This window comes from Helianthus annuus, chromosome 17, assembly GCF_002127325.2.
Source record: "Helianthus annuus cultivar XRQ/B chromosome 17, HanXRQr2.0-SUNRISE, whole genome shotgun sequence".
Taxonomy (NCBI): Eukaryota; Viridiplantae; Streptophyta; class Magnoliopsida; order Asterales; family Asteraceae; genus Helianthus; species Helianthus annuus.
In genome coordinates, this window is record NC_035449.2 from 3,009,014 (window position 1) to 3,034,989 (window position 25,976).

Sequence of the window (25,976 nt, forward strand, 5' to 3'; positions counted from 1 at the left end):
TATTCATCCAGTAGATGGTGGGCTCCACCAACTATCTTGTTACTCCAACACTATAAATACTAGTTGTATTAGGTTCTCAACCCACTACATGTAACACCCCAACCTGGAAAAGGCTGACGTGTCACTCATACAGATATCAAAACTAAAACCAATCCATAAAGTTTAAAACAAAAGATCCTAATTACATTTTCATTACATTACCGAAATAAAAATAAATCTTTATCTTCAATACACTCTTCACTTATTCCCCACGTTTCCCCAAATTACCTGTCAAACACATAAGACAAACACAAGAAAGAAACTACAGCTGAGCCAAAAAGTTGCTCAGTAACGGAGAAATCAACAGTAAAAGTAAGACAGACATGCGAACAGAAAAATATGAACGGTACTGACGTCAAACAAGTCTAGATTTTGGCACTGAAACAGATACTTATATAACTTGAATCCCAAAACTTATACTGAACAAATAACAGATACTGAACATAACCAGATGCATATAAACATATAAACATATCATAACAGAGACAAGACATACGTGACAATATATAACAATAAAACAAGTCACGTAATATAGAAGCACCCACGAGCCTAAACAGAGGCATGCATGGCTATAGTCCATGCGCCGAGATGGTGCATGTAGGCGTACACACATTATTCCATCTCAACAGGAGTCAGGAGTCAGGAGTCAGAGCTAAGATCGATCTATTCGCCTCTAGGGGCCATGTGCTACACAAGCACAAACTAGAAACGCCGTGAACTTTAGTTACGCACCGTCACGATGAGTGCCATGTCGTTGACGCCCCAACGACAAGTCAGAAGCGCTCGGGTGACAGAGTACAAAGCCGTATCAGAAATAGAATATATTTTGACATAAGTTTAGAGGGAACATGCAATAATGAGCACAAAGTCTAAGGTTTATTGCATGCTACAATAAGTACTAGTCTTATAACAATACGAAACAAAGACAAGTAGCGAAAACATCCGTACTACAAAGTAACGGACTTGGATAAAATACTATAATGAAAAGATAACAGAATCCATACCTGAACGAGTGTCTAGAACTTCTAAAGTCTCAAGTTAAAGGTCCATCGACGTGCTCAACGCAATCTACAACGGGTAGTTTAAACTCTAATTTAAAACTATCAGACAACAATACAACTATTCGTTTTCTAAAATACCCGACCCATTATTTATTAAGTTGGCTGTTAACTTTTTTTTTTTACTAATATAATTGTTGTTATTATATCTATTGCTTTAAGAAATATTTGTGGATGACAAAGGCTCCATGGTTTTATGTAAGTATACAGATCACTTAAATCTTTTTAAAGAAACAATAATTGATTTGCAATATTCCTTCAAAAGTTAACTTAGTTCATTTGATGCTTTCTAGCTAAAAATACCTAGTAGTGACTTTAGAAAAATGCTCGGTAGTCATTATAAGGAAAACATCAGAGTTCTGACTCATTTACTAACCTTTATATGATCAAGAACTAATAATTAAACCATACTAGTTAACCCAATTATTGAACTTGTTGGGTTCTGAGAGTTTTGTAAAGTATCAGTTTTGGTTTCAACAAAACTTACGATAACACAGTTTGTAACCAAAAACATTTACTAAAGTTTCCAACCACAAACTATCTCTAGATATTCTTGTACAAGTATAGCAAATTTACCACCAGCTAGTATGGTTACCGGCTTATCGGAAGAGATCGAACCAGAACGGGACAATCCTAGATGAAAACGGTGGCCGCTAGGTGGTGGTGCTACGGTCACAACGGAATGCGAAGAATGGTACGGTGTTGGTCACGGTGGCGAACGGCTCTTGGCGGTAAGGTTGTGCGGCTACCGGTGGTTGTGCGGAGGCTGTCAAAGTCGTCGAAACGCAACTTGTTGCAGATCGGAGGCTACGGAGTTTACGGTGACGAACGTACATGCGACGGTCGTGGCTAATGAAATTGAGGTTTCGTGATCGTGGGCAAAGAAAGAATCTAAATTGATATAAACTGTTGAGATCGAAGAGTCATCCCAACATATCGGTGGGTTAGTTTGAATGTGATAGTGTTTCAAATCTAAAAGAAAAAGGTAGCCAAAGAGATAAGGAACGGATTGCCGCAATGTGATGAATTTCAAAACATGCTTACTTATAATTAAATGTATATTTTATTTTCCTTCATTTCTTTTTTTTTCCATTCACGTAACACACATGCATATGTAAACATAAAGATTTTTTTTTCTTTTTTTTTATTATTGTTATTTCTATTATTAATGAATTTTATATAGGTATGAATATTACACTACACAACCCACTCATCCTTAACATTTCTTAACAAACGAAATCCAGCTTACACAACCCACTCATCCTTAACATTTCTTAACATTTCACTTTCTTAGTTAATGGATTCTTTTCGGCCATACCTCGTAAGACTATATTGGGGCGGTGTGTTTTCCTTTGTTAACGGGGTTGTTCAGTTTGACCAATCCATGCTAACAACCTCTTTCTTTATGCGACGTAAATCGTCGTATGACGAATTGGTAGATTCAATCTGTAATCATGTTCAACTTCAGAAAGAATCGGTGCGCCTTTCATTGTTACTAGGGTACACGTTTCAGGGCATATCTCAGACAACAAAAATCTTCAACGATGATGGTATTGCAACAATGAACTATTTAGCCGAAGTATCGGAAACCAACTTCATTGCCGAGATCTATGTTCAATGGGAGGCAGTCAATCCTGTCCAACACATGAGTTTCACAAACCTTCTGCATGACATTACACAAGGTAATGTTGTTGACACCCAAGATTCTGATGAAGATGACGAGGGATACGGGCAAACAACTCAAGAACACCACTTGATGCCTCCTGTTGATAACATAGTAGGTCCGTCCTCCCAGTTTCTGGTGGGTGACAACAATAATGACGGTTTTGATGATTCGGAAAGTTGCAGCACCGAAGAAAGTTCTGAAAGTGAAGAGGCACCACCATCCGACGATGGTACTTCTGACGACGAGGCTGCAGTCAACCAACACACTGAGTTGACCCTGGCTCAGTCGAGGCCTATCATTCCAGCGACACATGACGACCCAGGCGAGGAACTTAGGGATTACATGTGTCTGGATTATGAAGATAATCCATGGACGTATGGAATCCAAAAGTAAAACAGATACGTCTCGGCATGTATTTCAAGTCAAAACAGGAGGTGGACCTTGCTATCCGAGAATGGAACATTCGCCGTGGAAGGGAAATTTTTTTGATGGATAGCAAACCAACTTTATACAAGGTTAAATGCTACACGAGAAACAAAAATTTTAAAAACCCTTTCCCTCATGCTCCTTTGTGTGAATGGCGTGCAACGGCATCAAAACAGAAACACCAACACCTTTGGCAAATTACCAACTGGGCGCCTGCCCACAGTTGTTATTCCACGGTGGTACGCAACAACAACAGGTGCCTTAGATCTAAGGATATCGCTGCACACATCCTGCCACAAATTCGTACAGACATTGCGTTGAAGGTGAAACACATCAGGACGCATATAAAGCAAGCGATGTCTGTCGATGTTACGTATACGAAGGCGTGGCGTGGACGAAGAAAGGCAATTGAGAGGATATATGGAACCTGGGAAAGCAACTTTCAGGAGCTGCCAAAGTACGTGTTACGGCTTCAGTCTCGAAACCCTGGTACGGTGGTTTCATGGTTTGATCATCCGCACTCGGCTCCAGGACATCCAACATTCAAATATGTTTTTTGGGCATTTGGTCCTTCAGTTCGCGTGTTTCATCTTTGCCAGCCTGTTATCTCTGTGGACGGCACACACTTGAAAGGAGGGTACCGTGGTAAGTTGTTGGTTGCGGTAACCAAAAACGCCAACAACTACATAATGCCAGTGGCGTACGCTCTAGTTGACGAAGAGACGGTTCATAGTTGGTGTTGGTTTTTCCAAAATTTGAGAGAATACGTCACCAAAGACTGTAACAGTAGAATTTGTGTTCTATCAGACCGTCATGCCGGGATAATTAATGCGATGGAGAACCTTCTGGGTTGGAGGGAACCAAACGCCTACCACCGTTATTGTCTTCGGCATGTCAGAAGCAATTTTAGTGGTAGGTTCAAGACCAAATCTCTTAGGAAGCTGTGTTGGATGATTGGGAGCACAAGTCAACGAAGAAAGTATCTTTGGGCTGTGAGGGAAATGCAGCTGTTAAATCGGGGTGCTTGGAACTACCTGAACGACATCCACAAAAGCAAGTGGACTATTGTTCATGACCGCGGAAACCGTCGTTGGGGTAACCTTACGACGAACATATCTGAGTCTATGAATAATGTCTTACGGGAAGCAAGACTCCTGCCAGTAAAAGCCTTGATTCATTATACGTTCACCAAGGACGTATCAGAGTATGCACGCCACGCGCAGATGGCCCAAAGCTGCAATACCCCTCTACCCCCTCGAATTTGGTCCAGGTTTAACAGTTGCATTCCGTAGCCATGCAACATGAAGTGTCCGTCTACGATGTCAGAGAAGGTCGTTACGCGGTGGTTTCAAGGGAAGAAACCAATGATGACGGTGGAAACGAGTACACTGTTGAATATAGACGCCACTGGTGCTCATGCGGGAAATGCAAATGCTTAGATTCCCTTGTTCCCATGCTATCTCCGTTTGCGCTTGGAGGGGTGAGCAACCACATGACGTTACCCACTCCATATTCCACACCACCACCTATCAGGAACAGTATAGCGGTCATTTTTTCACCATGGGACACAAAGATGAGTGGGAAGAAGCGGACTGGACAATTCAAGGGGACCCTTCGAGGGTCACAACACATCGAGGCAGGGTTCGTTCAAGAAGAATTCAAAACGAGATGGATGTTAACTACCACGATGAACCCCAGGCACGTCGATGCAGCAGATGCGGAGAAACCGGGCACAACAGGAAGACCTGTGGCCGACGTTAAGTTAGTATCTTTTTGTGGTTTTAATGTTAACTGTTAGGTGTATCCTCCTATGTTTTGTGTTTGGTATTTCTGTTTGAATTCTCAATTGGTGTAATTTAACAATTAAGACATGTGTTCCAAAATTCACTAAGAATCATTAAACACAACAACACAAATATTATTGAATTGAAAATACATAAGACAGCAGCTAAGGTAGAATATGGTGGGGTTCAAAAAGATGAATCAGAATCGCTATCGTAAGTCTGATACTAATCCCATGGATCATCACTAACCACTGCGTCATCTGATAACGCGTTTGAGTCTCGATCGCTGTCGGATGGCTCAGTATGCCTGGAGTAGTAGTGGTTTCCATCCCTGCATAGTGATGCCAATATGGCTGCCCCCCTTTCTACAACTGAGATGTACGGGCTGCTAGGGTTTTGTGGTGCTGCCATGAAGGATGTTTGATTTTGATTTTGCTGACTATGATGATCTGGACAGTAACGACGTTGTTCTAGTGTTGAAGGTCTGGGAGGGGCATGCAGGTGTTCAGTGGAGGGGAGCACACTGTTAGGGTTTCGTTGTCGAGCAATATGGTTACGGTTGGTTTGGGGTTCAAGAAAGTTACGGTTGGGTTGTGGTTGAACAGAGTTAACGTTGGGTTGTGGTTGAACAGTGTTACGGTTCGGTTGTGGCTGAACAGAGTTACGGTTCGGTTGTCGTTCAAATTTGCAGGGTTTGGCTCCCCTTCATGTATATGCAAATGAAAATGAATGTGTAATTCGTTATCACCATCTGCCATCCGAATAACTAGTGGGGTGTGGTAAAGATGTGAAGACATATTTGGGTGATAGGTGGTATTTATAGACAGGAGAAGTATAGGGGTGGGTAGTTATTATACTACTAGTAAAATAACCTACTGATACAATAAAGTATAATAACCTTCTTCCACTAAAGAGATAGAAAACGACAAAAAACTTTCAAGTAAACACCACTACAACAAACATCATGATAGAAAAGGAGCAACCCTATTTCCAATGGCAGTCACCTCTAGATGATAGTTCCGAGTCTGACTCTTCTCCAGAATATGGGTTGTGCCAAACACAGGACCAATCTTCTTCTTCTTCCTCATAGTTCCAAGCTTCCTTCAGGACTTCTGGGTCGTAATCCTCTTCCAGGTTAGGGTTGAAATCAAATTATTGATTGTCATAGGTCCAAACTTTTTTAACAACGGGGATTTCTTCAACCTGTTTATTTCTTCCACGAACGTCCTTCTGTTTCGCCAGTTGATGATTCACAACTGCACCGGAAGACGATCCTCCTTCCTCGACAGGTTCCAATTTTGTTGATTTCTTTCCTTCCTCCAGAACCGTAACCTTTGGGGGTAGTTCCCATTCCAAAATAGCTTTCATGTCTTCTTTAGTCAACCATATGTTTTGAAAGTGGGAGAAAGGAGGTAACCGTTTCTTACCATTGCGCTTATCCATTACTACGAAATGGTATTGCAAAGAAGAGTGATGAGGTGGTACCAATGGAGGGCCTTTTATAGATGAAACAGCGACCTAATATAACATCTCTGAATGAAACAGCGACCTAGTATAACATCTCTGAATGAAACAGCGACCTAGTATAACATCTCTGAATGAAACAGCGACCTAGTATAACATCTCTGAATGAAACAGCGACCTAGTATAACATCTCTGAATGAAACAGCGACCTAGTATAACATCTCTGAATGAAACAGCGACCTAGTATAACATCTCTTAATGAAACAGCGACCTAGTATAACATCTCTGAATGAAACAGCGACCTAGTATAACATCTATGGATAAATAGTCACTCATACCCCCATCTCGAATTGCACCAACGACACACAACAAATGGGGGACCCGGAAGACTCGTTATTGGAGCTGGAGGAAGTCCCTGATACCCCCCCTGAAAAGATCCCCAGAAAGACACGCTGGTATTATTACCCAACAGAAGAGTCTAGATCGTGGTCAAAAAATGTAATGGCGTTCTATCATAACGGAGATTCTTCTTTCTGTTATAGCGGATTCCTTGGAAGGAGACAACTCGGGTCCGAGTTTTGGGGTGCCCTACTTGGATACGAGAACTACGGTTACTTGTCGCCACTGGTAAGGAGTATAAATTATTAAAACCCTCCGAAAATTTAGTTTTATTCTTATGTTATAAAACTTTCACCGTTGTAGCATGTGTGTGGGTGTGTGACGAGAATGATGAGGTTCAGATCGATTTTAATAAAAAAAATCCAAAAGACCAGAACAACTGTTTCCATGGACGATTCTCCCACCTCAATTTCTCGACCTTTTGGAAAAGAATCCTAACCATCGTGCGTTACCTTTTGCTATTGGATTAAAGGAACATTACCCTCCATTTTGGGACATCGATACGGTAACACTTACATCCCCCACTGTATATTTTAAACCAAATACGTTTAACTTATTTATTTTTGTCTCAGGTTTATATTCCAATCTGTGTTGACCTTCAAGACTGGTTCATGGTTCGTGTTGATATGCGAACACTTCACCTTACTTTGTATTTTACTGGGACGTGTACTTCAAGTGTTTCTGATGGGTCAAGCTTGATTCAAGTTAGGGTATACCCAACCCTAATAAAATTTGAATCGTTATTCAAAACATTTTTGGAACAAATTGCATACTGGGAACATTCTGGACGCCCACACGTGGAAAACACAATGGTGACACATACTGAAGTTTGCCAACATCAAAAGGAAAACCCAGGACCAGATTCAGGGGTGTTAGTTTGTATGTTGTTAAGTAAACTGGTTAATGACGAGGACGTCGGGATTGGGGGAGATCTTGTCGAGGCTTGCGCGAAATACAGACGAGAGATGGTGGATGAGTTTTATGCAGCTCGTTTTTCACCCCCAAAACGAAAGGAAACGACCTCTGGCGAGACAACGCCAATGCCCCAAGTCCTTATTCACCCTTACATGTAATAAAACGTGTAATGTTTATCGTACTTGTATTAAATTATTAAATATCAATTTCCACTTTTTTTGTCAAACAGCCAAAAATGCCTTTTTGGCCGTTTTGCCCCCCCCCAAAAAAACGAGAGGAAACGACCTCTGGCGAGACAACGCCAATGCCCCAAGTCCTTATTCACCCTAGCATACGACACGAAGAAACCCGGTGATGGCGAACTGCGACAAACCGGTGAGATAACAGACCCAGAAAACGCAAGGTTGGCCCTTTTTGTCAAACAGCCAAAAATGCCTTTTTGGCCGTTTTGCCCCCCCCCCCCCCCAAAACGAGAGGAAACGACCTCTGGCGAGACAACGCCAATGCCCCAAGTCCTTATTCACCCTAGCATACGACACGAAGAAACCCGGTGATGGCGAACTGCGACAAACCGGTGAGATAACAGACCCAGAAAACGCAAGGTTGGCCCTTTTTGTCAAACAGCCAAAAATGCCTTTTTGGCCGTTTTGCCCCCCCCCCCCCCAAAACGAGAGGAAACGACCTCTGGCGAGACAACGCCAATGCCCAAGTCCTTATTCACCCTAGCATACGACACGAAGAAACCCGATGATGGCGAACTGCGACGCACCGGTGAGATAACAGACCCAGAAAACGCAAGGTTGGCTCTTTTTGACAAAAAGCAAAAAATGTCGGAATATGAGGAAACATTAAATTTTTATTATAAAGAAAGTACGAAAGCACAATTCATAAACAAAAACAACATTCATCCTACATACAACGCCATCTATAAAGCTCGTTAGCCATGTGGCGACGGTAGTTGATACAACTCTCTTCTACGTCAGTTTCATCAATGAGCGACTTGCCTCTTACAAGGTTCTCCATCATCATACAGACAAGCACCCCTGAATTAGCAATGTTACCATTGTCCTGAGGCACACCATCTTGAACAAAACCAAATGAAACTTTTTTCTTTGTGCAGTATCTCGAGTTTCGCCAATAGTGGATTTGGTCAAGAAAATGCTTGAAGAAAATTGGAAAAATGTCCATTACGTGTTCAACCAGCCGTCTTTTTTCATTTCCCCATCTTTTATCAGTCCAATATTGTGTTATTTCCAAGTTAAACATATCAACACGGAATAGTAACCAGTCCTCCTGCTTAATCCATATCGGAATATACAACTAATCAACCTCCCAAAATGGAGGGTACGGTTCCTTCTTTCCCGCCATGTCTACCGCTCTTAAACAATCCTTCGTATAACACACGTCTTCATAAAATTGCGGAGGTAAAACCGTCCAACGCAATTTCCTTGACGGGTCTTTTAAAAGTTTAGATTGTCGAAGCCGCATCAGCCTTAACGTCCACGCTTGAACATGCTGCCATAAAAGAAATTATATCTAATCAGTGATTTGTATAATCAAAATTAATACTGATAGGATTGGGTTTACAATGTCATTTAGGCATGCACTAGATTCGTAGCCTAGTAGGCTACCCCAAAAGCTTCTAGGTAGCTGTATTTCCCCTAAAAAGCGAGAATAACAAAAAGGGGAATCCCCGTTTAGGTAAAACTCAACAGCATCCCTTGACCAATTTTCGGAATTTTCGGTTGGAAATGCAAAAAAATTTCTTTCTGGAGGGCTGCCACCAGGTTTACTCGACTGAGCGGACGACCCAGGGTTATTTAGGACGACCTGGGTCGGCTTTGGAAAAGACGAAGTGCTAGAACGACCGGTAGGACGTCTTAACTTGTTTAGAATCGAAAATGACTTTCTCAGGACAACATGCGAATTGTTTTGCTCATCAGCTACTTGATTGTCACCTTGGTTAGCCATAAAGGTGGTTGTGGTTTTTGTGGACTTCTCATTCCCCATGGTAGGGGTATTTATAGTGGGTGGAAATTGAATTAAAAATACTTTTTCTTTTTAAGAAAAATGCTTATTAGTTAAAAATTGTGAAATGTCCTTTATACCCTTAATGATAAACAAATATAAATACCTCATGATTGTGGTGGTTTATGTGTATTTTTAGTATCAGTTTACTTTGAACAATAAAATAATAATAAGTTATATTGCACAAATAACAACAACAAAAAAACACAATATATTTATTTCACAATGTATTACACAATATATTTATTTCACAATGTATTACACTCTATGGGTCATTCGGTGGTGGAAACAGGTTCAAGTCGAGACGCCAGTCTAAGGGGTTTGGTTCAACATTTGCATAACGATTCCGGTGATCTTCGTTACTTTGGTTTGGGGCCCAGTACTGATAGTCTGTTTGGGTCTCCGGCATAAAGGTTATCATCTGTGACGCGGGGGTAACAAACCCTGCCAGACTTGTGTTGGGGTCCATCATATGTGACGAGGGGCTAAAAAACCCCGCCTGACTTATGTTTGGGTCTACAAACTGATTGTTGCTACCCATATCATTCTGTTGGGGGCCTAATAAGTCACCGACGTCAAAACCCTCGGAGCATGCCGTAGCCAACACTGACTGCCATGATCCACCCATATCAGTATTATCATTGTTTGGCACTATATTAGCATCCGCAAACATAGTGCCAACGTTATGTGACCCACCAAAGTTTCCCGCAAAATTTTCATCTTCGTTACCGCCGGATCCTGATCCTCCCCCTGTTTCGAAGTTTGGGCCCCAATTTGATGTCCCGGCCTCTTGAACGTTTCTACCACCACGACCACGACGTCGGGGCCTCCCTAACCTCTGTGTACGAGGATATGAAACAAGGTCCACCGGCTCCTGTGACAGATGAGTCGGATATTGTGTGTATTGTGGAACATTAGACATCTCAAGGGCCCGATACGCCGCACCATGAATAACGTCCACATCTTCAGATCGGTGAATTAGACCCATCGTCTCCGACTGCAAAAAAAAAATTAATAATAAATTTTTTTACTAACAATAATAAAGGTAACTTTCAATAATTTTAAACTTGTATATACCATCATTTGGGCCCTTGCTCCTTCGTCTTGAAAACCGCTCGTAGGGCCAGCTGGCAACTGTGGGTTAGACACATATAACACGGTATGTTCCATGTACCACGGCATGTAATCATTGGCAACGGAAAGAGATGTGATGAGTTCCCCGGTGACCAAGTTTTGATGACGTGCCTCCCACTGACAAACATACGCTGCGTGACGACTTAACCAGTTCCAGCCGGTTTTCCCGCTCCGGTTCATGGAATGAAGCATGGCATGGTCATTATTATCTATGGAAATTGGGTTAGGTATATACTGGAACATGCCAAACTGTCTCATCACTCGTTGAGGATAGTGATGCTCCACAACCGAGAAGTATAGCAGAGGGCAACAACTCCACCAAATTCCCATCCCACTCCGACATATATCGGGCAGTCTACCCACAATGTCGTCGTATGGTCTCCAATTAAACTGAAACAAAAAAAATCAATCTTTAGAAACGTGTTCAAACATACTTATATTTTATATGTCAACAACTAACAAACATACCGTTGCCTCGGTCATAAATTGCAGCTGAGATCTATATATTCTGAGGCAATGTGTGGAAACATCTGTACACGTTAAGCTTCCCTTCCACCTAAAAAGATAAATAAAAAAATAACATAGTGTTATATAGATACAAAATAATAAATTTAATTTATTCCAATTCACACTACCGAGCAGCTAACGGGGCATTGTACTGGAACCGGGCAACAGCAGGAGCAAAACAACGAAACCTCTCCCAAGCCCACACTTGTAGAAGCGCAACTGGGCCAGTAATGGCTATAGCATTAGGTGCTGCACCGTTACAAAGGTTTCTGTAAAGGTGAGCTAACACAACACTGCCCCAACTATATCCCTAACATGCGGGCAAGTCTACGAGAAATTCTAAAAATTTGACATCAATCAGGTGGTTTGCATTATCAGGTAAGATTGTGCACCCTATCAAATAAAATATTATTTGACGTGCACGAAAAATGCAATCTTGATCTGATGCTTCGTTTTCAGAAAAATTGGATGACGTTATTTGTTGTAAAACTCAGGAGGACTTAACCCTTTTGCCCTTCACATCAGCTTCCTCAGGGGTAAACCCCAACACCTCTTGACACTTGTCTCGTACAGTATACATCGACATACCAGTGTCAGCCCCAGAAATAGGCAACCCATCTATTGGTAGCCCCCACAACACGTTGACATCCTGTAATGTCACAGTCGTTTCTCCAAAAGGAAGGTGAAACGTGTGAGTTTCTGGCCTCCATCTCTCAACCAACGCAGTTATTAAGGCGTGGTCTACATACTTGTACCCAATTTGCAGTATCCCGCTGAATCCTGCTGCATGTATTAAACCTTCTACCCTTCCACCAACCGGATTTTCTTTCATATGCTGCCAGAACGTTCGATCTGATCGTCTAATATTTATTGGCTCATCATACGCTGTTGGATTTTTGAATACCTCAAACGCACGGTGATTCTTGTCCAAGAACAACACCGATGCATTAAGAGGACCAGGATGACATTCAAAATTCATCTTCGGCTGATAAAAGGTGACTGAATATTTATCGGTAATGAAAGGATTGAAGCTTCGTTTGATATTGAAAATGTATCTCCAGTGCTTTGCTTTATGTTCATATGTAAAGACTTCATTCTGTGCATCATTTTTCGAATTCATATTGAAAGACAGTAACAGCGACTTTCAGAAGGTCGTTGTATCAAACAGCAATCTTCAACATCTTTTGCAGCTTTTGCAGAATTTGGCAGATTTTGCAGAACACTTCATTGAAGGTCGCTATATCAAGTTGCAACTTACCTAAAAGTGTAAACAATATGCATGAGCACCTAATGCCACTCTTTTGTGGTTCAAAACACCTATTATTGCAAAAAATTCGCGGTTGTGAGTGCATGGCAATATTGGGAGTGAACGTAGTGAAACACCACCGGTTGTTTTTTAAATTGGAACCGTTGTCAGCCAATGCCTAATAATTAAGATTATTAAAATCAATTATTCCTATTATTTATGTCTCTAGTTAACTTATTAAATTTTCTTATGAATTTTGCGTAAATAACAGTAAACACAAGCCTATCTTCTTTCGGCCGAGCACGACAAACAATTATATTCATTAAATAAGATATTCATAGACTTATGAAGCATCATCTATTTCTTAAACTAATTTATGATTTTTGTCGGTTTTTTAAAGTTGCTCGTTGTTGGAGGTAGGATGTGCATTGAGGTATACAACTTGTATACAACATAAAAAAACACAAAGGTGGAGAAAATAACACATACTTAGACGGTATTTTATCTCTTATTTACATATTTCACAAAACCGGTCCGAATCAATAGAGGTGCTCGAGACAATATTAAAGATGGATGATGATGTCATTAGGTTAATTACCTTCAAAATCAAGAGAAGAAAGTATTACCAAACAGGGGTGGAACCAGAGGGGGGTCAAGAGGGTCCGTTGACCCTCCGGTCACTGGAACTTTTTGAATTTTTATTTATAAATTTTGAGTTTTTGAAGAACAAACTTAGAGATGGACCCCCTAATTTGAACCAGTATAGAATATAAGCTTATGATGACTCCCTAACTAAATTGTTCTGGTTCCGCCACTATTACCAAATGTAGAGTAAGATACGGAGATAGGAAACAGGACGGATTATGATGTAATAAGGTTGCAAAACTCAATGAATGAGCTAGAATATATAAAACAACATTGGCAATGCCATTCCAAATTCACACACCCCTTAATTCCTTGACACTATGCAATTATCACATAGTTATACATCATTTTACCAACATGTTGCTTATGGCTTTTTATTACTAATTAAATTGGGTACAATAAATAAGCGCATAAATTGTTTGCTAAAATGATGAGGAGAACCCAAAGCAAATAACCAAAGCAAGACATATAGATTTTAAGGTAGTCTTTGAAGGCATCTTTCCTTTATCACTCCTTAAAACCATGCCCTCATATACCGGCCAACTATATATGACACCAAGCCCTGCTATGAACAACTGCACAAACATATCTTCAAACTTCTCACCATTTGTCAACACTCTCTTAATTCCGACAAGAAAGGCGAATAAATTGACCACGGTTGTTGTACTAACCATTAATAACAATGGTGATTCTACTCCAAATTCAAAAATTCCTTTCTCATAACGCTTGGTTAGCTCATTGTCCGATACCTTGCTCGTCACGTTAAATTCACATGTTGACATGCCAATGGATGTGAGAAACCAATCTAATATAGAAAATGCGTAACTCGAGCACCCCAATATCAACCACATTCTTCTGGAATTCCACCATTTTTTGAACACTGAACCTGCCAACACGTGATCAAGAAAATCTTTCGCGTGTGATCCAAGGAAAAGAAATGCGTATAGAGAAAACCAAGGGTCGGAAACCTGTACCAAAAAAATCATTTTATATATAGTTTGTCAATTTTTATACATAGCCATCTTTTGTATAACACTTAAAACATTAATTGCATGTTACTAAGTGGTTCTCACATTTTATTAATTAAAATTAATTTTATATATAGTTTGTCAATTTTTATACATGTATAACATTTAAACACTAACTAGCTTTGTTGACGTCGCGCGTTGGGGCGAAACGAAGCAAATGACACTGTAAAACAAACGTTATTTGAAATTGAAGTATGTTGTTTGGAAAGACAAATCGTCACAATCGGTTTTGTTTATCAAACATACCGCTTTACGACACCAAATAAATACTCTATTTTGAATACAATTTCATTTTAACAAAACTTATACCGGAATGTAGTGGGAAATAATTAAACACAACTCTTACCTAAATTTTTAGAAAAAAAAAATAACAAACGTAAATTATTAGAGAAATTTAAATTAATTGATAATGGAAATATGATTACAAAAGTTAAATAATAATTTAAAAATATGTTAAACTTAAAAGTGAATATACTATTATAATATTAAATAATAGAATATTAAAAAACTATATATTGTTATAAAAATAAAGTTACTATTCATGAGCCTTCGAAATCAATATATATATAATATAATATCATGTTACTAAGCGGTTCTCACATTTTACTAATTAAAATTGGTTATGTATTGAACATTCGTGTATACTTGTATGTGTGGACTCACCTTTGGAAATATTGGTAAAGAATTTATGAGCGCTAGCTGGGGCAAAAAGGCGTAGATGATGACCGGAAAAGACCATAAAGCACGAAAGTAAAAGTGCGAATAACACATAGCTTGGAGAGGGTTTAAAAACCTAATTCCATATGTCATCGGACTAAACTTGGAAAATCCTACTTGTAACATGCCCATGTACCATCTATTCGATTGACTTAGTGCGTCGTTAAGGGTTGTTGCCACTTTGCCTAGAAATGCAGCTCTAGTTGGAGTACAGGCGACCGAACTCCAACCTAAGCATTGCAAATGATAACCCGTGTAGATATCCTCAACCAAAACACCATACCGAAATCCAATCTGCAAGTAGCATACATTAACAAGTTAAAAAATAATCGTAACACATTTTCAAGAACAAGTCATAGGTGTACGTGTATGTACCTCTGAACCCCATTTAGTATTGTCCTCGTAACTACAACTTGTGACACGGTGCGCTAATGCCATAGTATCTCCATCTTTATCTTGCTCATTCCATAGCCCGTATGGTTTCATAGGGTACTCGATGAGAGCTCGTCTTCTAAAGAAGCCACCGGTGCCCATGAAAAATACGCCACTCAAACCATCCATCCCTAAAGTGCAATTTCGTATCTCGGCCACATGTTGACCAGCATAAATGTCGTTTTGATTGAGGTTGTGAAAGCGTTGAGGAAATTGAACGAATGCAAGCTTTGGATCACTATTAGAGTCCATGAAATGACATAACGCACGGCTTGGTGTTTTTGGATCATTGGAAAACATGTCACAATCCAAGGTAAGGAATATAGGTGCATTGGTCATGATTGTTGATGCTCGAATCTATATATAAAAATGGTAAATCAGCGAATTAAAACTCCATTAAAAAACTAAAGAATCAAGATTGTACTGTAAAAATTAACGAGTTTTGTACTTAATGTTTTAAAATTCTGAATGTGTGATAACAGTATTGGTCCTACTCCAATCACTGGGATTAGTTGACTAAACTGAAGAATCAGATGATGTCACAACTAGTTTCAAAACTTGTATTAACTTGAAAATTTAATAACATTATGTTGTTTCATTGATTATTTTTAAAAACTAAAAAAATAAAACGTGAATAAATATTTTTTTTTAAGAATAAGGGAGATTATAGGAATTTAAGAAAAAAAAAACTTAAATAAATAATATTTTTTTAAGAATAACGGTGATTAGAGGAATGTAAACAGTATCTAATTTTAATACTCAGAAATATAACATAGAATACATTCTTAGGAGTAATTACAAGTTTTGTCTTTTATCTATATACTTTTTTTCAGACGGTGTCATTTGATACAAAAATTGACAAGTTTTGTACTTAATATTTCAAAATCAAGCAGGATATGTCCTTTAAGAGCCTAACCAGCTAAATTTTTCTGTTAATTACACAAGAGTAATTTGGTTTTTCTACTCACTCATTATTTAAAGTATTTAAATAAATAAAACATATGTATATGAGTGTGTAAAACACACACTACAGAGATTTATATCTCTCCTCCCCCTCTCTCTCCACCCACTCCCACCTCCCACCTTCCACCACCAACACCCAACCAGCGCCGCAACCAGTGACGGATCTAAGATTCCGACCAAGCGGGAACGTTTTATAAATAGGCGTTAACGAAATCGAAAAAACGTCAAATTTTTCCAAAATTTACACTAAAAACGTCAAAAATTTTCCGACCAAGCGGTAGCGGAGGCTACCCCTTGGTCCTCTATAGATCTGCCCCTGGCCGCAACCTCCCACTACCAACACCCAACCAGCATCGCAACCACTGCCCAGATCCGAGCCACCTTTAGTCGCCACATCCCACTTCGCACCACCACCGCCTCCATTGCTCAGATATGAGGACCTGAGTTTCGTTTCGGCTAGGCATTTTGGTCCACTCCACTACTCTGATCTGAGCCTCTGTTCTGGGTGATGAACTTTGATGATCCTGGTGATGTTTGAACTTTGATGATTGGAGGTGTAGTGTGTGAACGATGGGGGAACTGTTGCGGTAGTGATTTGGGTTGTGGTGGGTGTAGTGGGGTTAGGGTGGTCGATAGGGCGGGGTTGGTGGTGGCGGTGAAGGCTGGGGTCAGTGGGGTGAATGATGGCGGTGAAGGTTGTGGGGTGGTGGTCCATGGTGGTGGTGGTGGGTGAAGTCTGTGAGAGAGAGAGAGAGAGAAAGAGAGAGAGAGAGAGTTGTAGATAGGTGGTCGATAGGTGGGTAAAAAGACTAAAATACCCCTGAGTGACCAGATTTAACAGAAAAATTTAACTGGATTAGACTCAAAGAACATACCGTACAAGATGTTGAAACATTAAGTACTTAACTCGTCAATTTTTACGTCAAATGAAGGACAAAACTTGTAATTTATTCTTTTCTTAAAAAGGTTTTAATTTTAAATCTTATAAACACAAAAGTTCAAACCTTTTTGTAACCGGTCCAACCAATAAACTTTTTCATTGTGCTTATATCCGGTTATAAAACACTTAGGTATAATTATATATGCATCTTAGAGTAAACGTCGCAGGTTTAAACATAGGCAAAAGAACTAGTTTATATTTATTACGTAAAATAGAGTATAAGTAACATTTTTTATTAAAAAGAAATAACTAGATAGTTAACATACCAAAGCATTAAGGGCACCCGCTTTAAAATTGTGCGGGATGGCTTTATTCTTTTCTCGTGCTAAATAGATGAGATTGGGCATACAGTGACCGGTAACATCTTTATCTTCATCACCTTTAAGTAGAACCTGTTTGTAAGTGTAAAAAACGTTTAATTTCAATAAATCACTAAAAAATCCTATTTTTATTTCAACCCAAAATATCTATGATATATTGATTGCAAACCTCTATGACCGTAGGATGTTGTTGACGTGTAAACCCAGCGGTCCATTTTCTTAAAGCTTTGATCGTACGGGCATCCTTTATTTGGTCAATATTAATGCTTCCTTGGTCCATTACATATTGAATTGTTGTTTTCATGTCTTCGTACTTTGACTGTTTACAACATAAGAACCATCAAAATTTGGTTATACTAAATCAATCATTCAGCTAGCCATTATTAAAAAAAAGATTAAACAAAATAGACTAAAAATAAAACAGACTTATAGATTGATTTGATGTTTTTATAGATGTAGGTATAAGGCCGATGGATGTGGAGGAGGGCACTTCTTTGGGGATTATTCGTCACGTAAGCGGCCACGTTATCGAGTGTAACGCATAAGCCCCAAGGGATGGTGGAGACGAAACAGACCAAGGGGGGCGTTGTGAATGGGCCTCCACGGGGCTCGACGGCCCTCCGCCGTCACCCACACCACATAACCAAATTAGTAAAGAGGGGATGTATTGAGAATAACCTTCTAATCTTATCATCACCCTAGATTATATTAAATATTTAAATGTACGTATGATAATCACTTTAATATTTGATTAATAGAATACTCATTTGGTTACATTATTTTTTTTTTAATTTTACTTATGATTAGCTGTCATGATAACAAATATATCACGTACTTCTATTTAGTATTTACACACCTTTAAAACATAGGTATTAAAAGCTTATGTCTATAAGCTTGGAGAAATTATAAAAATGTAAACTTCATCCTAATAATTATTAAAAAAAAAAGCGTATTAAAATTTATTCACGCTGCTTGTACATGTGAGGATAAATTCGTTACAGCTAATTTCATGCTTTCTTGAGTGAAAAAAAAAAAAAAAAAAAAAAAACAAGGTGCAACAAAGTATCACTTTACCTTCAAGTGTTAAAAAAAAAAAAAAAAAAAAACGTTTGGCAGCCAGATTTTCAGATGCGGTTTTGAACCGCATCTAAACCTTCTAACATTAACCCACGTCTGATAATAAAACAATTTTAATTTTAAGACGCTATGTGTTACACGCATTCAAAAACCGCGTCTTATGTTCTTTTCCACCACATCTCATAATCGTTTTTGAAGTAGTGAAAGAAATTGAAATAAAAATCTGTAAAAATGATATATAAAAATGATATATGTTGAATTCAGTGGCGGATCTAGGCCACTTTTGTGGGTTCTCGGGAACCCATTTGGTTTGAAATAAATGGAGAAAATTAGTGAGAACCTCTTATGATTTGGAAAAAAAATAGTGAGAATTCGTGAGAATCTACCGAAAGGAACCCAGTGAAAAAAGTTATTAGATCCGTCACTCGACTTCAATTAGCATTATAATAAATATGAGGTAATGGACCTGGATATCACTTGTTTCTGGTAACAAAGATGGATCATTTCCGAAATAAACTTCAGGAGACCGATCCATTATATCATACTTCCTGCAATATGGCAGCCAATGTCTAGCAAACTTAGCAGCCTCCATGAACGCAAAAAGCGTCAACTGGGACCCACCATCATCCGACAAATATACTGACAGTTTTTCTGGTGGGTAGTCATAAGCCAACACAGACAACACCGTGTTAACCACCCCAATTGGCGGCTCCTTGAACGGATCCGCAGTGCAAACAAACACATCTAGCCCCGGGTACTCGCTCTCCCGAGGCAGGTTTTGTGGGAAAACCTGATGGTGAACCGGGTTCATGAAGAAAGTTTGCCATGTGGTCCATAAGAAAGCTAACACAAGATCAGCTACAAGTAGCAAGATGGTGGTGAAAGAAGGAGAGGTGATAAGGTTACAACAATGGCGATAAACGAGTGCGAAAATCGCGATCAGGTGCACGAGTGCGTAAAGTCGGTTGAACCATCTCAGTGGTGAGGGTTTGCTGGTGTTAAGTGGTGCTTTCAGCATGGTCATTTTGTGTGTTCTAGAATAGAATTCAAGTAGATATGTTGCTTCACATCTTCACATGGGTTTTATAAGATATTGTGGTGGGTCCCACGCTAATCCACGTCAGCAACATTTATGTTGCCATCTCATTACATCCAATTTATCATGCGTCATTGATGATTGCATGTAACAAGCGACATGGGAATAAGGGGTGGGCCAACTCAGAATCCACATATCACTCTATCACATGCACACACATTTATTTATCTATTTAGCGGCTCCCTCTATATATATATATATTTTCGTTCCAAAAAAAAATCTATTTATATTTTTTTATTTTGTTAAACGGTTAAACCAGTTAACTACGGCATTTCAATGGGTTTAGCTAGTGAGAGCTCATTGCCTACATCATGGGGTATGGTGGGGCTTGGGTTAGGGGTTTGAGTTGGGGCATTGGTTGACACGTAGAATGGGAGCCCCCCACCACTCAAACCCACGCCCATGGGGTATGGTGGAGCTTGGGTTAGGGGCATGAGTTTGGTTTGGCCATTGAGAGCCTGCCATGTCACTTACTAGCCCGCCCCACGCCCGGCTTCAAACCCACACCAATGGGGGCCACGCCCAAAACTCACGCCTAACCCAAGCCCCATACCCCGTGACCTAAGAGGGGGTGGGGGGGGGGGGACTAATTGATGGATTATATCTATTAATTTCTAACACCTGGAGGAAAAGTGGTTTTTTTTTTGTTTTGTCTTTTCTTTTTTTTTTCTTTTCTTTCTTTCTTTATACTAAAAATTCCTAACATGGCTTTTTTTTGTTTTTGTTCTTTTTTTTGTGTTTTGTTATTTCTTTCTTTTTTTATGGTAAACTTAAATATTTTTATTTTTTAAAATTTTTTTGATGTTGTTAGATATTTATTAAATTTTTCTCGAGTTTGGTCGCCGTTTGGTTGTTAGTTACCAAGGTGTTTTGATGGTCATATTTAGTCCTTCATAGTTTTTTACCCCATCAAATTTCAATACGTGTCGGTATACATTCAACTTCGTCTATATTTTACGTTACGTGAGTTACTCGATGTTAGAAATTCGTGATTTTATTTTACGCTTTTTCCGATTTCGGCCGCCGTTTGGTTGCTACCTAGCATGGTTTTACGCCTCATGCCCCACATTCCGCGGCAACACGGTTTTATGTCGTCGCCAACGCGGGGAGTTCAGACTAGTTCTCATATAAATTCTATTATGTAATAAGTTGTTTGTTATTTACAAACTAGGTTATAACCTTGTGTGTTATAAGGGTTAAATAAAGAAAAAAAATCAAATAGTTGGGAATAAAGGTTTAAGAATTATAACCCGTTCTTCTTAAGTCACTTTTCAAATGCACGAATAAATTTTGTGTTGTGTATGATCAAAATGTGTGATTACACCAAGTTTATATATATGAAAGCATTTGCTCAGTCGTTTAGAGAATCTGCATTATCAACTTTCTCATAAGTTTAGTGATCACAAAAACATACAATTACATGATCAACTTTTTCATAAATTTTGATAGTCATGGTGACGCTGTTTTTGATGGGTTTTTTTTTTATAATTTTACAATTGACCGAATAATGTATATTGATGAGACATGGAAAATCAAATCCTTAAAAATTTGGTTTTAAAAATAAAAATAATTGGAATCTTAATTAAATGATTTAATATTATGGTTATAATATATACGAAAAATAAATTATTGAAAACGTAATTTGTGATTATAGCATTTAAAACAAAGATATTAAATAACGATCTATTGGATTATTAGTTGTAACTCACTTATATTTCCATAATATAAATTTGCAACAAATTGTTGCATTATGTGTTGTACTCTAAGCATGGGGGATTTTTCAAAAAAAAATTATGATTTTTCATTTTTAACCCAAAAGTTTTAATCATTTGTATTTGAACACTTTTAATTTGTTTAGTTTTAACCCAAAACTTTTCACCTTTTGTAATTTAACCCAAAACTTTTTTATTTACAACTTTGGTCCCCATACTTTTTATCTTTTGCAAGTTTTTCGTTTTACGTTTCGTTCTAAATTTTTCAAGCTAATACGTCCCAACGTGCGTGTGTGGTTCAACATTTTTGGTCTATTTTTTCACATTTGACAAGTATGTCGCAATGTGTCTATTTCTCCCCTTTGGCAAGTTCGCTGCAACGGGCAGATCCTACATTGACTTAGTTATTCTTTTCTACGTTATTATACGAGTTAACACGGCGCAACGTACGTGTGTGGTTCAACGTTTTTACGTCTATTTTTTCCATGTAACAAGTTCGTCGCAACACGTGTGTACTAAATCGACATAGTTTTTTTTATTCATATTATATGTTTCGGTCTTATATTTTCGCATTAACACGCCGCAACTTCAGTGTTGATGGTCGCTACCAGCGGTGTGGCACTGATGTTATTTGGCATAGTTTTAAGCCCCCGCCGCAACGCGGGGGTACTTATTTCTAGTTAAACTTAATTTAGTAACGATATTAATAAAATCTTTCTGTTTCATTGATATTAATTAGGTTGAATTAGATTTTAGTATTTAGCAATAATATAAAAGTTATAATATATAAGTATATAAAAATATTAAATCTTTCATGCTAATTATTAATAAATTAAGTTTAGAAAATTTTCTATAATCATTTTTTTTCAAATAATAGTTAATAGTGGAATCATATTCAATGTTAATGTAAATTGAATAACAGTATAAAAGTTGTATCTTTAGTTAAATAAAATGGACTTTAAAGAAAATAGAATTAACTTACCATATTCCTAATTGTGAAGAAAAATATTTTAAAAAATATTAAATTGATATTTCCTAAATAAGTTATTTAATAGTGTATTTTACAAATAGGATTTGGATGGCAAAAAATGTGAATAAATATTGGTGGTGACACGTATCCAAAATTGTAATCGGTTATTAGGTAGTACCCTTATATTGGATGAGACTCAATTTGAGATAAAATTTATAGATAAAATCAAACAAACCGCGACGTTGTGTTGAAATCTTTATGAGAAAATATCTATTAAAACCTATAAAAAATAAAACTGTATATAAATAAAAACCTATGAAATTAAAAACGAAAAATGTAAAAGGGTTTGAGTGGCCATCAAAAAGTATAAATAGGACTTTTCTCTAATATTAGAGAAAGTCTCTGAAAACCAGTAACGATATTAATAAAATCTTTCTGTTTCATTGATATTAATTAGGTTGAATTAGATTTTAGTATTTAGCAATAATATAAAAGTTATAATATATAAGTATATAAAAATATTAAATCTTTCATGCTAATTATTAATAAATTAAGTTTAGAAAATTTTCTATAATCATTTTTTTTCAAATAATAGTTAATAGTGGAATCATATTCAATGTTAATGTAAATTGAATAACAGTATAAAAGTTGTATCTTTAGTTAAATAAAATGGACTTTAAAGAAAATAGAATTAACTTACCATATTCCTAATTGTGAAGAAAAATATTTTAAAAAATATTAAATTGATATTTCCTAAATAAGTTATTTAATAGTGTATTTTACAAATAGGATTTGGATGGCAAAAAATGTGAATAAATATTGGTGGTGACACGTATCCAAAATTGTAATCGGTTATTAGGTAGTACCCTTATATTGGATGAGACTCAATTTGAGATAAAATTTATAGATAAAATCAAACAAACCGCGACGTTGTGTTGAAATCTTTATGAGAAAATATCTATTAAAACCTATAAAAAATAAAACTGTATATAAATAAAAACCTAAGAAATTAAAAACGAAAAATGTAAAAGGGTTTGAGTGGCCATCAAAAAGTATAAATAGGACTTTTCTCTAATATTAGAGAAAGTCTCTGAAAACCCTACCTGCTTTGTCTCTCCCTTCCTTATACTTTTACGATATTGTAATTTTAGCCTATTAACTTTGGTACCTTTAAAGTTTCATAAAATGACAAATTTAGTTCCTAAACTACTACTTCATTTTACAAATAGTTTGCTTTTTACACCCCAACTTTGTGGTACTTTCCTTTTCAGCCCTAATTTTGTTATAGTTTCCTTCTTATCCCAAAACTTTATCAAATTTTATCTTTACCCTTTCTTAGCCCATAAGTTTAGGAAATGCAGTTTTTAACCGCTTAACTTTTTATTAACTTTGTAAATGCCACTTTGATCCCCTCGAGAGTTTTTGGCTTGACGATATAAATCCGAGTTAGTCGGGTCGCTAATAATACGTTATGATTATACGATATAAATTCGATTTACGTTACGTTTTGATCCAATCGCAATGCAACTATAGGATATATTGAGTTCAATCGGATACGTCAGAACGTGCGTTTTCATATGGTTAACACATCACATAATGCTTGGACTAATCCGTTCGATATTTGCAAAGTACCCGCGCCGCAACGCGCGCGGATCTTATTACTAATTAAGTAGAAATTACAAACGATTCCTCTAGGTTTTGTTAATAATCAATTCACCCCACATATTTCTAAGTATACACACTCTCACCCTTATTGATTATTACATTGTTTAACCTCAACCTACATTATGATCACTATGAGTTATTTGTTTCTATAACATGCCTAAGTTGCATTAGAAAATGTAGCCAACATAACTTTTATCATTCAAGATAAATAGGGTGTTAGAATATATATTATTTAGTTGTTTTATTATAACTTTTATTTTAAAAGACATTTTATACATTAATAAAACTTATATCAATAATTTGTTAGTTTAAACTCACGAACTAGCTCAAATCCGATTACTGAAGCTTAGGACTAGACTCGACCTCGTTTAAGCTTAGCTCAATTTTGAGCTTATAAACCGTTGAACTCGTTTTTATTAAATCTATAAACTATTATGTCACGTTATTAATAAAATAAACTTTAAGGAAAAGTTCTAGATGCTTGCGGATGTTCATAAAACTTGTTTCACTTCCCACATGAATTATGAACTAGTAAAATTCTCAATTTGGTGCGGTATCAAACTGGTCTGAATAGAGTATTCAAAATATTAAACACAACCACGTATTCAAAACTTTTTAAAATATATAACGAATAAGAGTTATCAGAGGAAAATCAAACTAAATAAAAACTGAATGGATTAGATAGGTATATCATTTCAAGTAAGAGTTTGAAGTTTTATATATATTAAAAAACTAGTGTGGAGATACAATAGGAAGTTTATTTGACTAGAAAGACTAGGAAGTGATCTTCACTATCCATTTAGTAAATCAATGACTAAGATTAAATGATGGAAATTGAAGGGAATAAAAGAGACGTATGAGTTTGTTTAGGGGCATTCTAGTCAATCCAAGCCAATAGTTTCTCTCTCCTCCAATTCCCCCCATTTTTTAAACGTTAATAACTCTTTCATACGACATTATTTTTTTATAAAAATTTCACCAAAAAAACGAGCGTTTTTTATCTTTAAAACGAGTATACTATTGCTATATTTTCAAAAAAAAATTAAAAACCCAGTTGCGTAAAACGCAATAGAAAAACCCACAGTTACATAAAACGCAATGAAAAAAAAACCTAAAAAATGACATTTTTCTAAAACGCAATGCATCAAAAACACAAATAAATGTCTTATTTGTAAAACTCAATGGCCAGAAAACACAAAGAAATGTCTTATTTATAAAACGCAATAGCCTAAAAACTCAAAAGAAAGTGTACTTTCTAAAACGCAATGGACTAAAAACACATAAAAATGTGTTTTACCTAAAACGCAATGCATCAAAAACACAAACAAATGTCTTATTTCTAAAACGCAATGGCCAGAAAACACTTAAAATGTCTGTTTTCTAAAACGCAATGCACAAAAAACACAAAGAAATGTCTTATTTGTAAAACGCAATGGCCAGAAAACACTTAAAAATGACTCATTCTAAAACGCAATTGCCTAAAAAACAAAAGAAAGTGTTCTCTGTAAAACGCAATGGACTAAAAACACCTAAAAAGTGTTTTACCTAAAACGCAATGCACCAAAAACACTTCAAGAATGTGTTTTTCTAAAATGCAATGGCCAATGCAGAACTGTGCTGTGAATTGTTTGTGCTGTGAACTGTCTGAAGCAATGCAGTTTACGAATGCAGTTTCCAGAGGCAACTTACAGAAAATTAATTTTTCTGATGCATTTTTCTGATGCATTTTTATTACAGCTCAACCC

At 37.3% G+C, this 25,976-nt stretch overlaps 3 protein-coding genes across 3 annotated transcripts; 1 reads left to right on the forward strand and 2 right to left on the reverse strand.

Annotated features, from left to right (window-relative positions):
- The first annotated feature begins 3,173 nt into the window (after positions 1-3,173).
- Positions 3,174-4,481, forward strand: LOC110921458. The gene has a single exon (XM_022165784.1). The coding sequence runs from the start codon at positions 3,174-3,176 to the stop codon at positions 4,479-4,481; it is 1,308 nt and encodes a 435-aa protein (XP_022021476.1).
- A 7,429-nt stretch (positions 4,482-11,910) lies between these two features.
- On the reverse strand, positions 11,911-12,540 carry LOC110921446 (serine/threonine-protein phosphatase 7 long form homolog). The gene has a single exon (XM_022165766.2). It carries the CDS (start codon positions 12,538-12,540, stop codon positions 11,911-11,913), a length of 630 nt encoding a protein of 209 aa, XP_022021458.2.
- Positions 12,541-13,574: 1,034 nt separating this feature from the next.
- On the reverse strand, positions 13,575-19,852 carry LOC110920817 (cellulose synthase-like protein G2). The gene is made up of 6 exons (XM_022165015.2): positions 19,255-19,852; positions 17,881-18,030; positions 17,658-17,783; positions 15,432-15,845; positions 15,003-15,350; positions 13,575-14,279 (listed from the first exon to the last, which is right to left on the reverse strand). Exons 1-6 carry the CDS (start codon positions 19,810-19,812, stop codon positions 13,734-13,736), a joined length of 2,142 nt encoding a protein of 713 aa, XP_022020707.1. The 5' UTR covers positions 19,813-19,852; the 3' UTR covers positions 13,575-13,733.
- Positions 19,853-25,976: the final 6,124 nt, after the last annotated feature.

What these genes read in the sequence shown, in the direction of transcription:
- LOC110921458 (XM_022165784.1), top strand. Translation starts at nt 3,174, where the DNA reads ATGTATTTCAAGTCAAAACAGGAGGTGGACCTTGCTATCCGAGAATGG.
- LOC110921446 (XM_022165766.2), bottom strand. Translation starts at nt 12,540, where the DNA reads ATGAATTCGAAAAATGATGCACAGAATGAAGTCTTTACATATGAACAT.
- LOC110920817 (XM_022165015.2), bottom strand. Translation starts at nt 19,812, where the DNA reads ATGACCATGCTGAAAGCACCACTTAACACCAGCAAACCCTCACCACTG. An exon ending in AACATCCTACGGTCATAGAG is followed by an intron (nt 17,784 to 17,880) that starts GTTTGCAATCAA and finishes ACTTACAAACAG; the next exon opens with GTTCTACTTAAAGGTGATGA. An exon ending in CGGGTGCCCTTAATGCTTTG is followed by an intron (nt 15,846 to 17,657) that starts GTATGTTAACTA and finishes TTTTATATATAG; the next exon opens with ATTCGAGCATCAACAATCAT.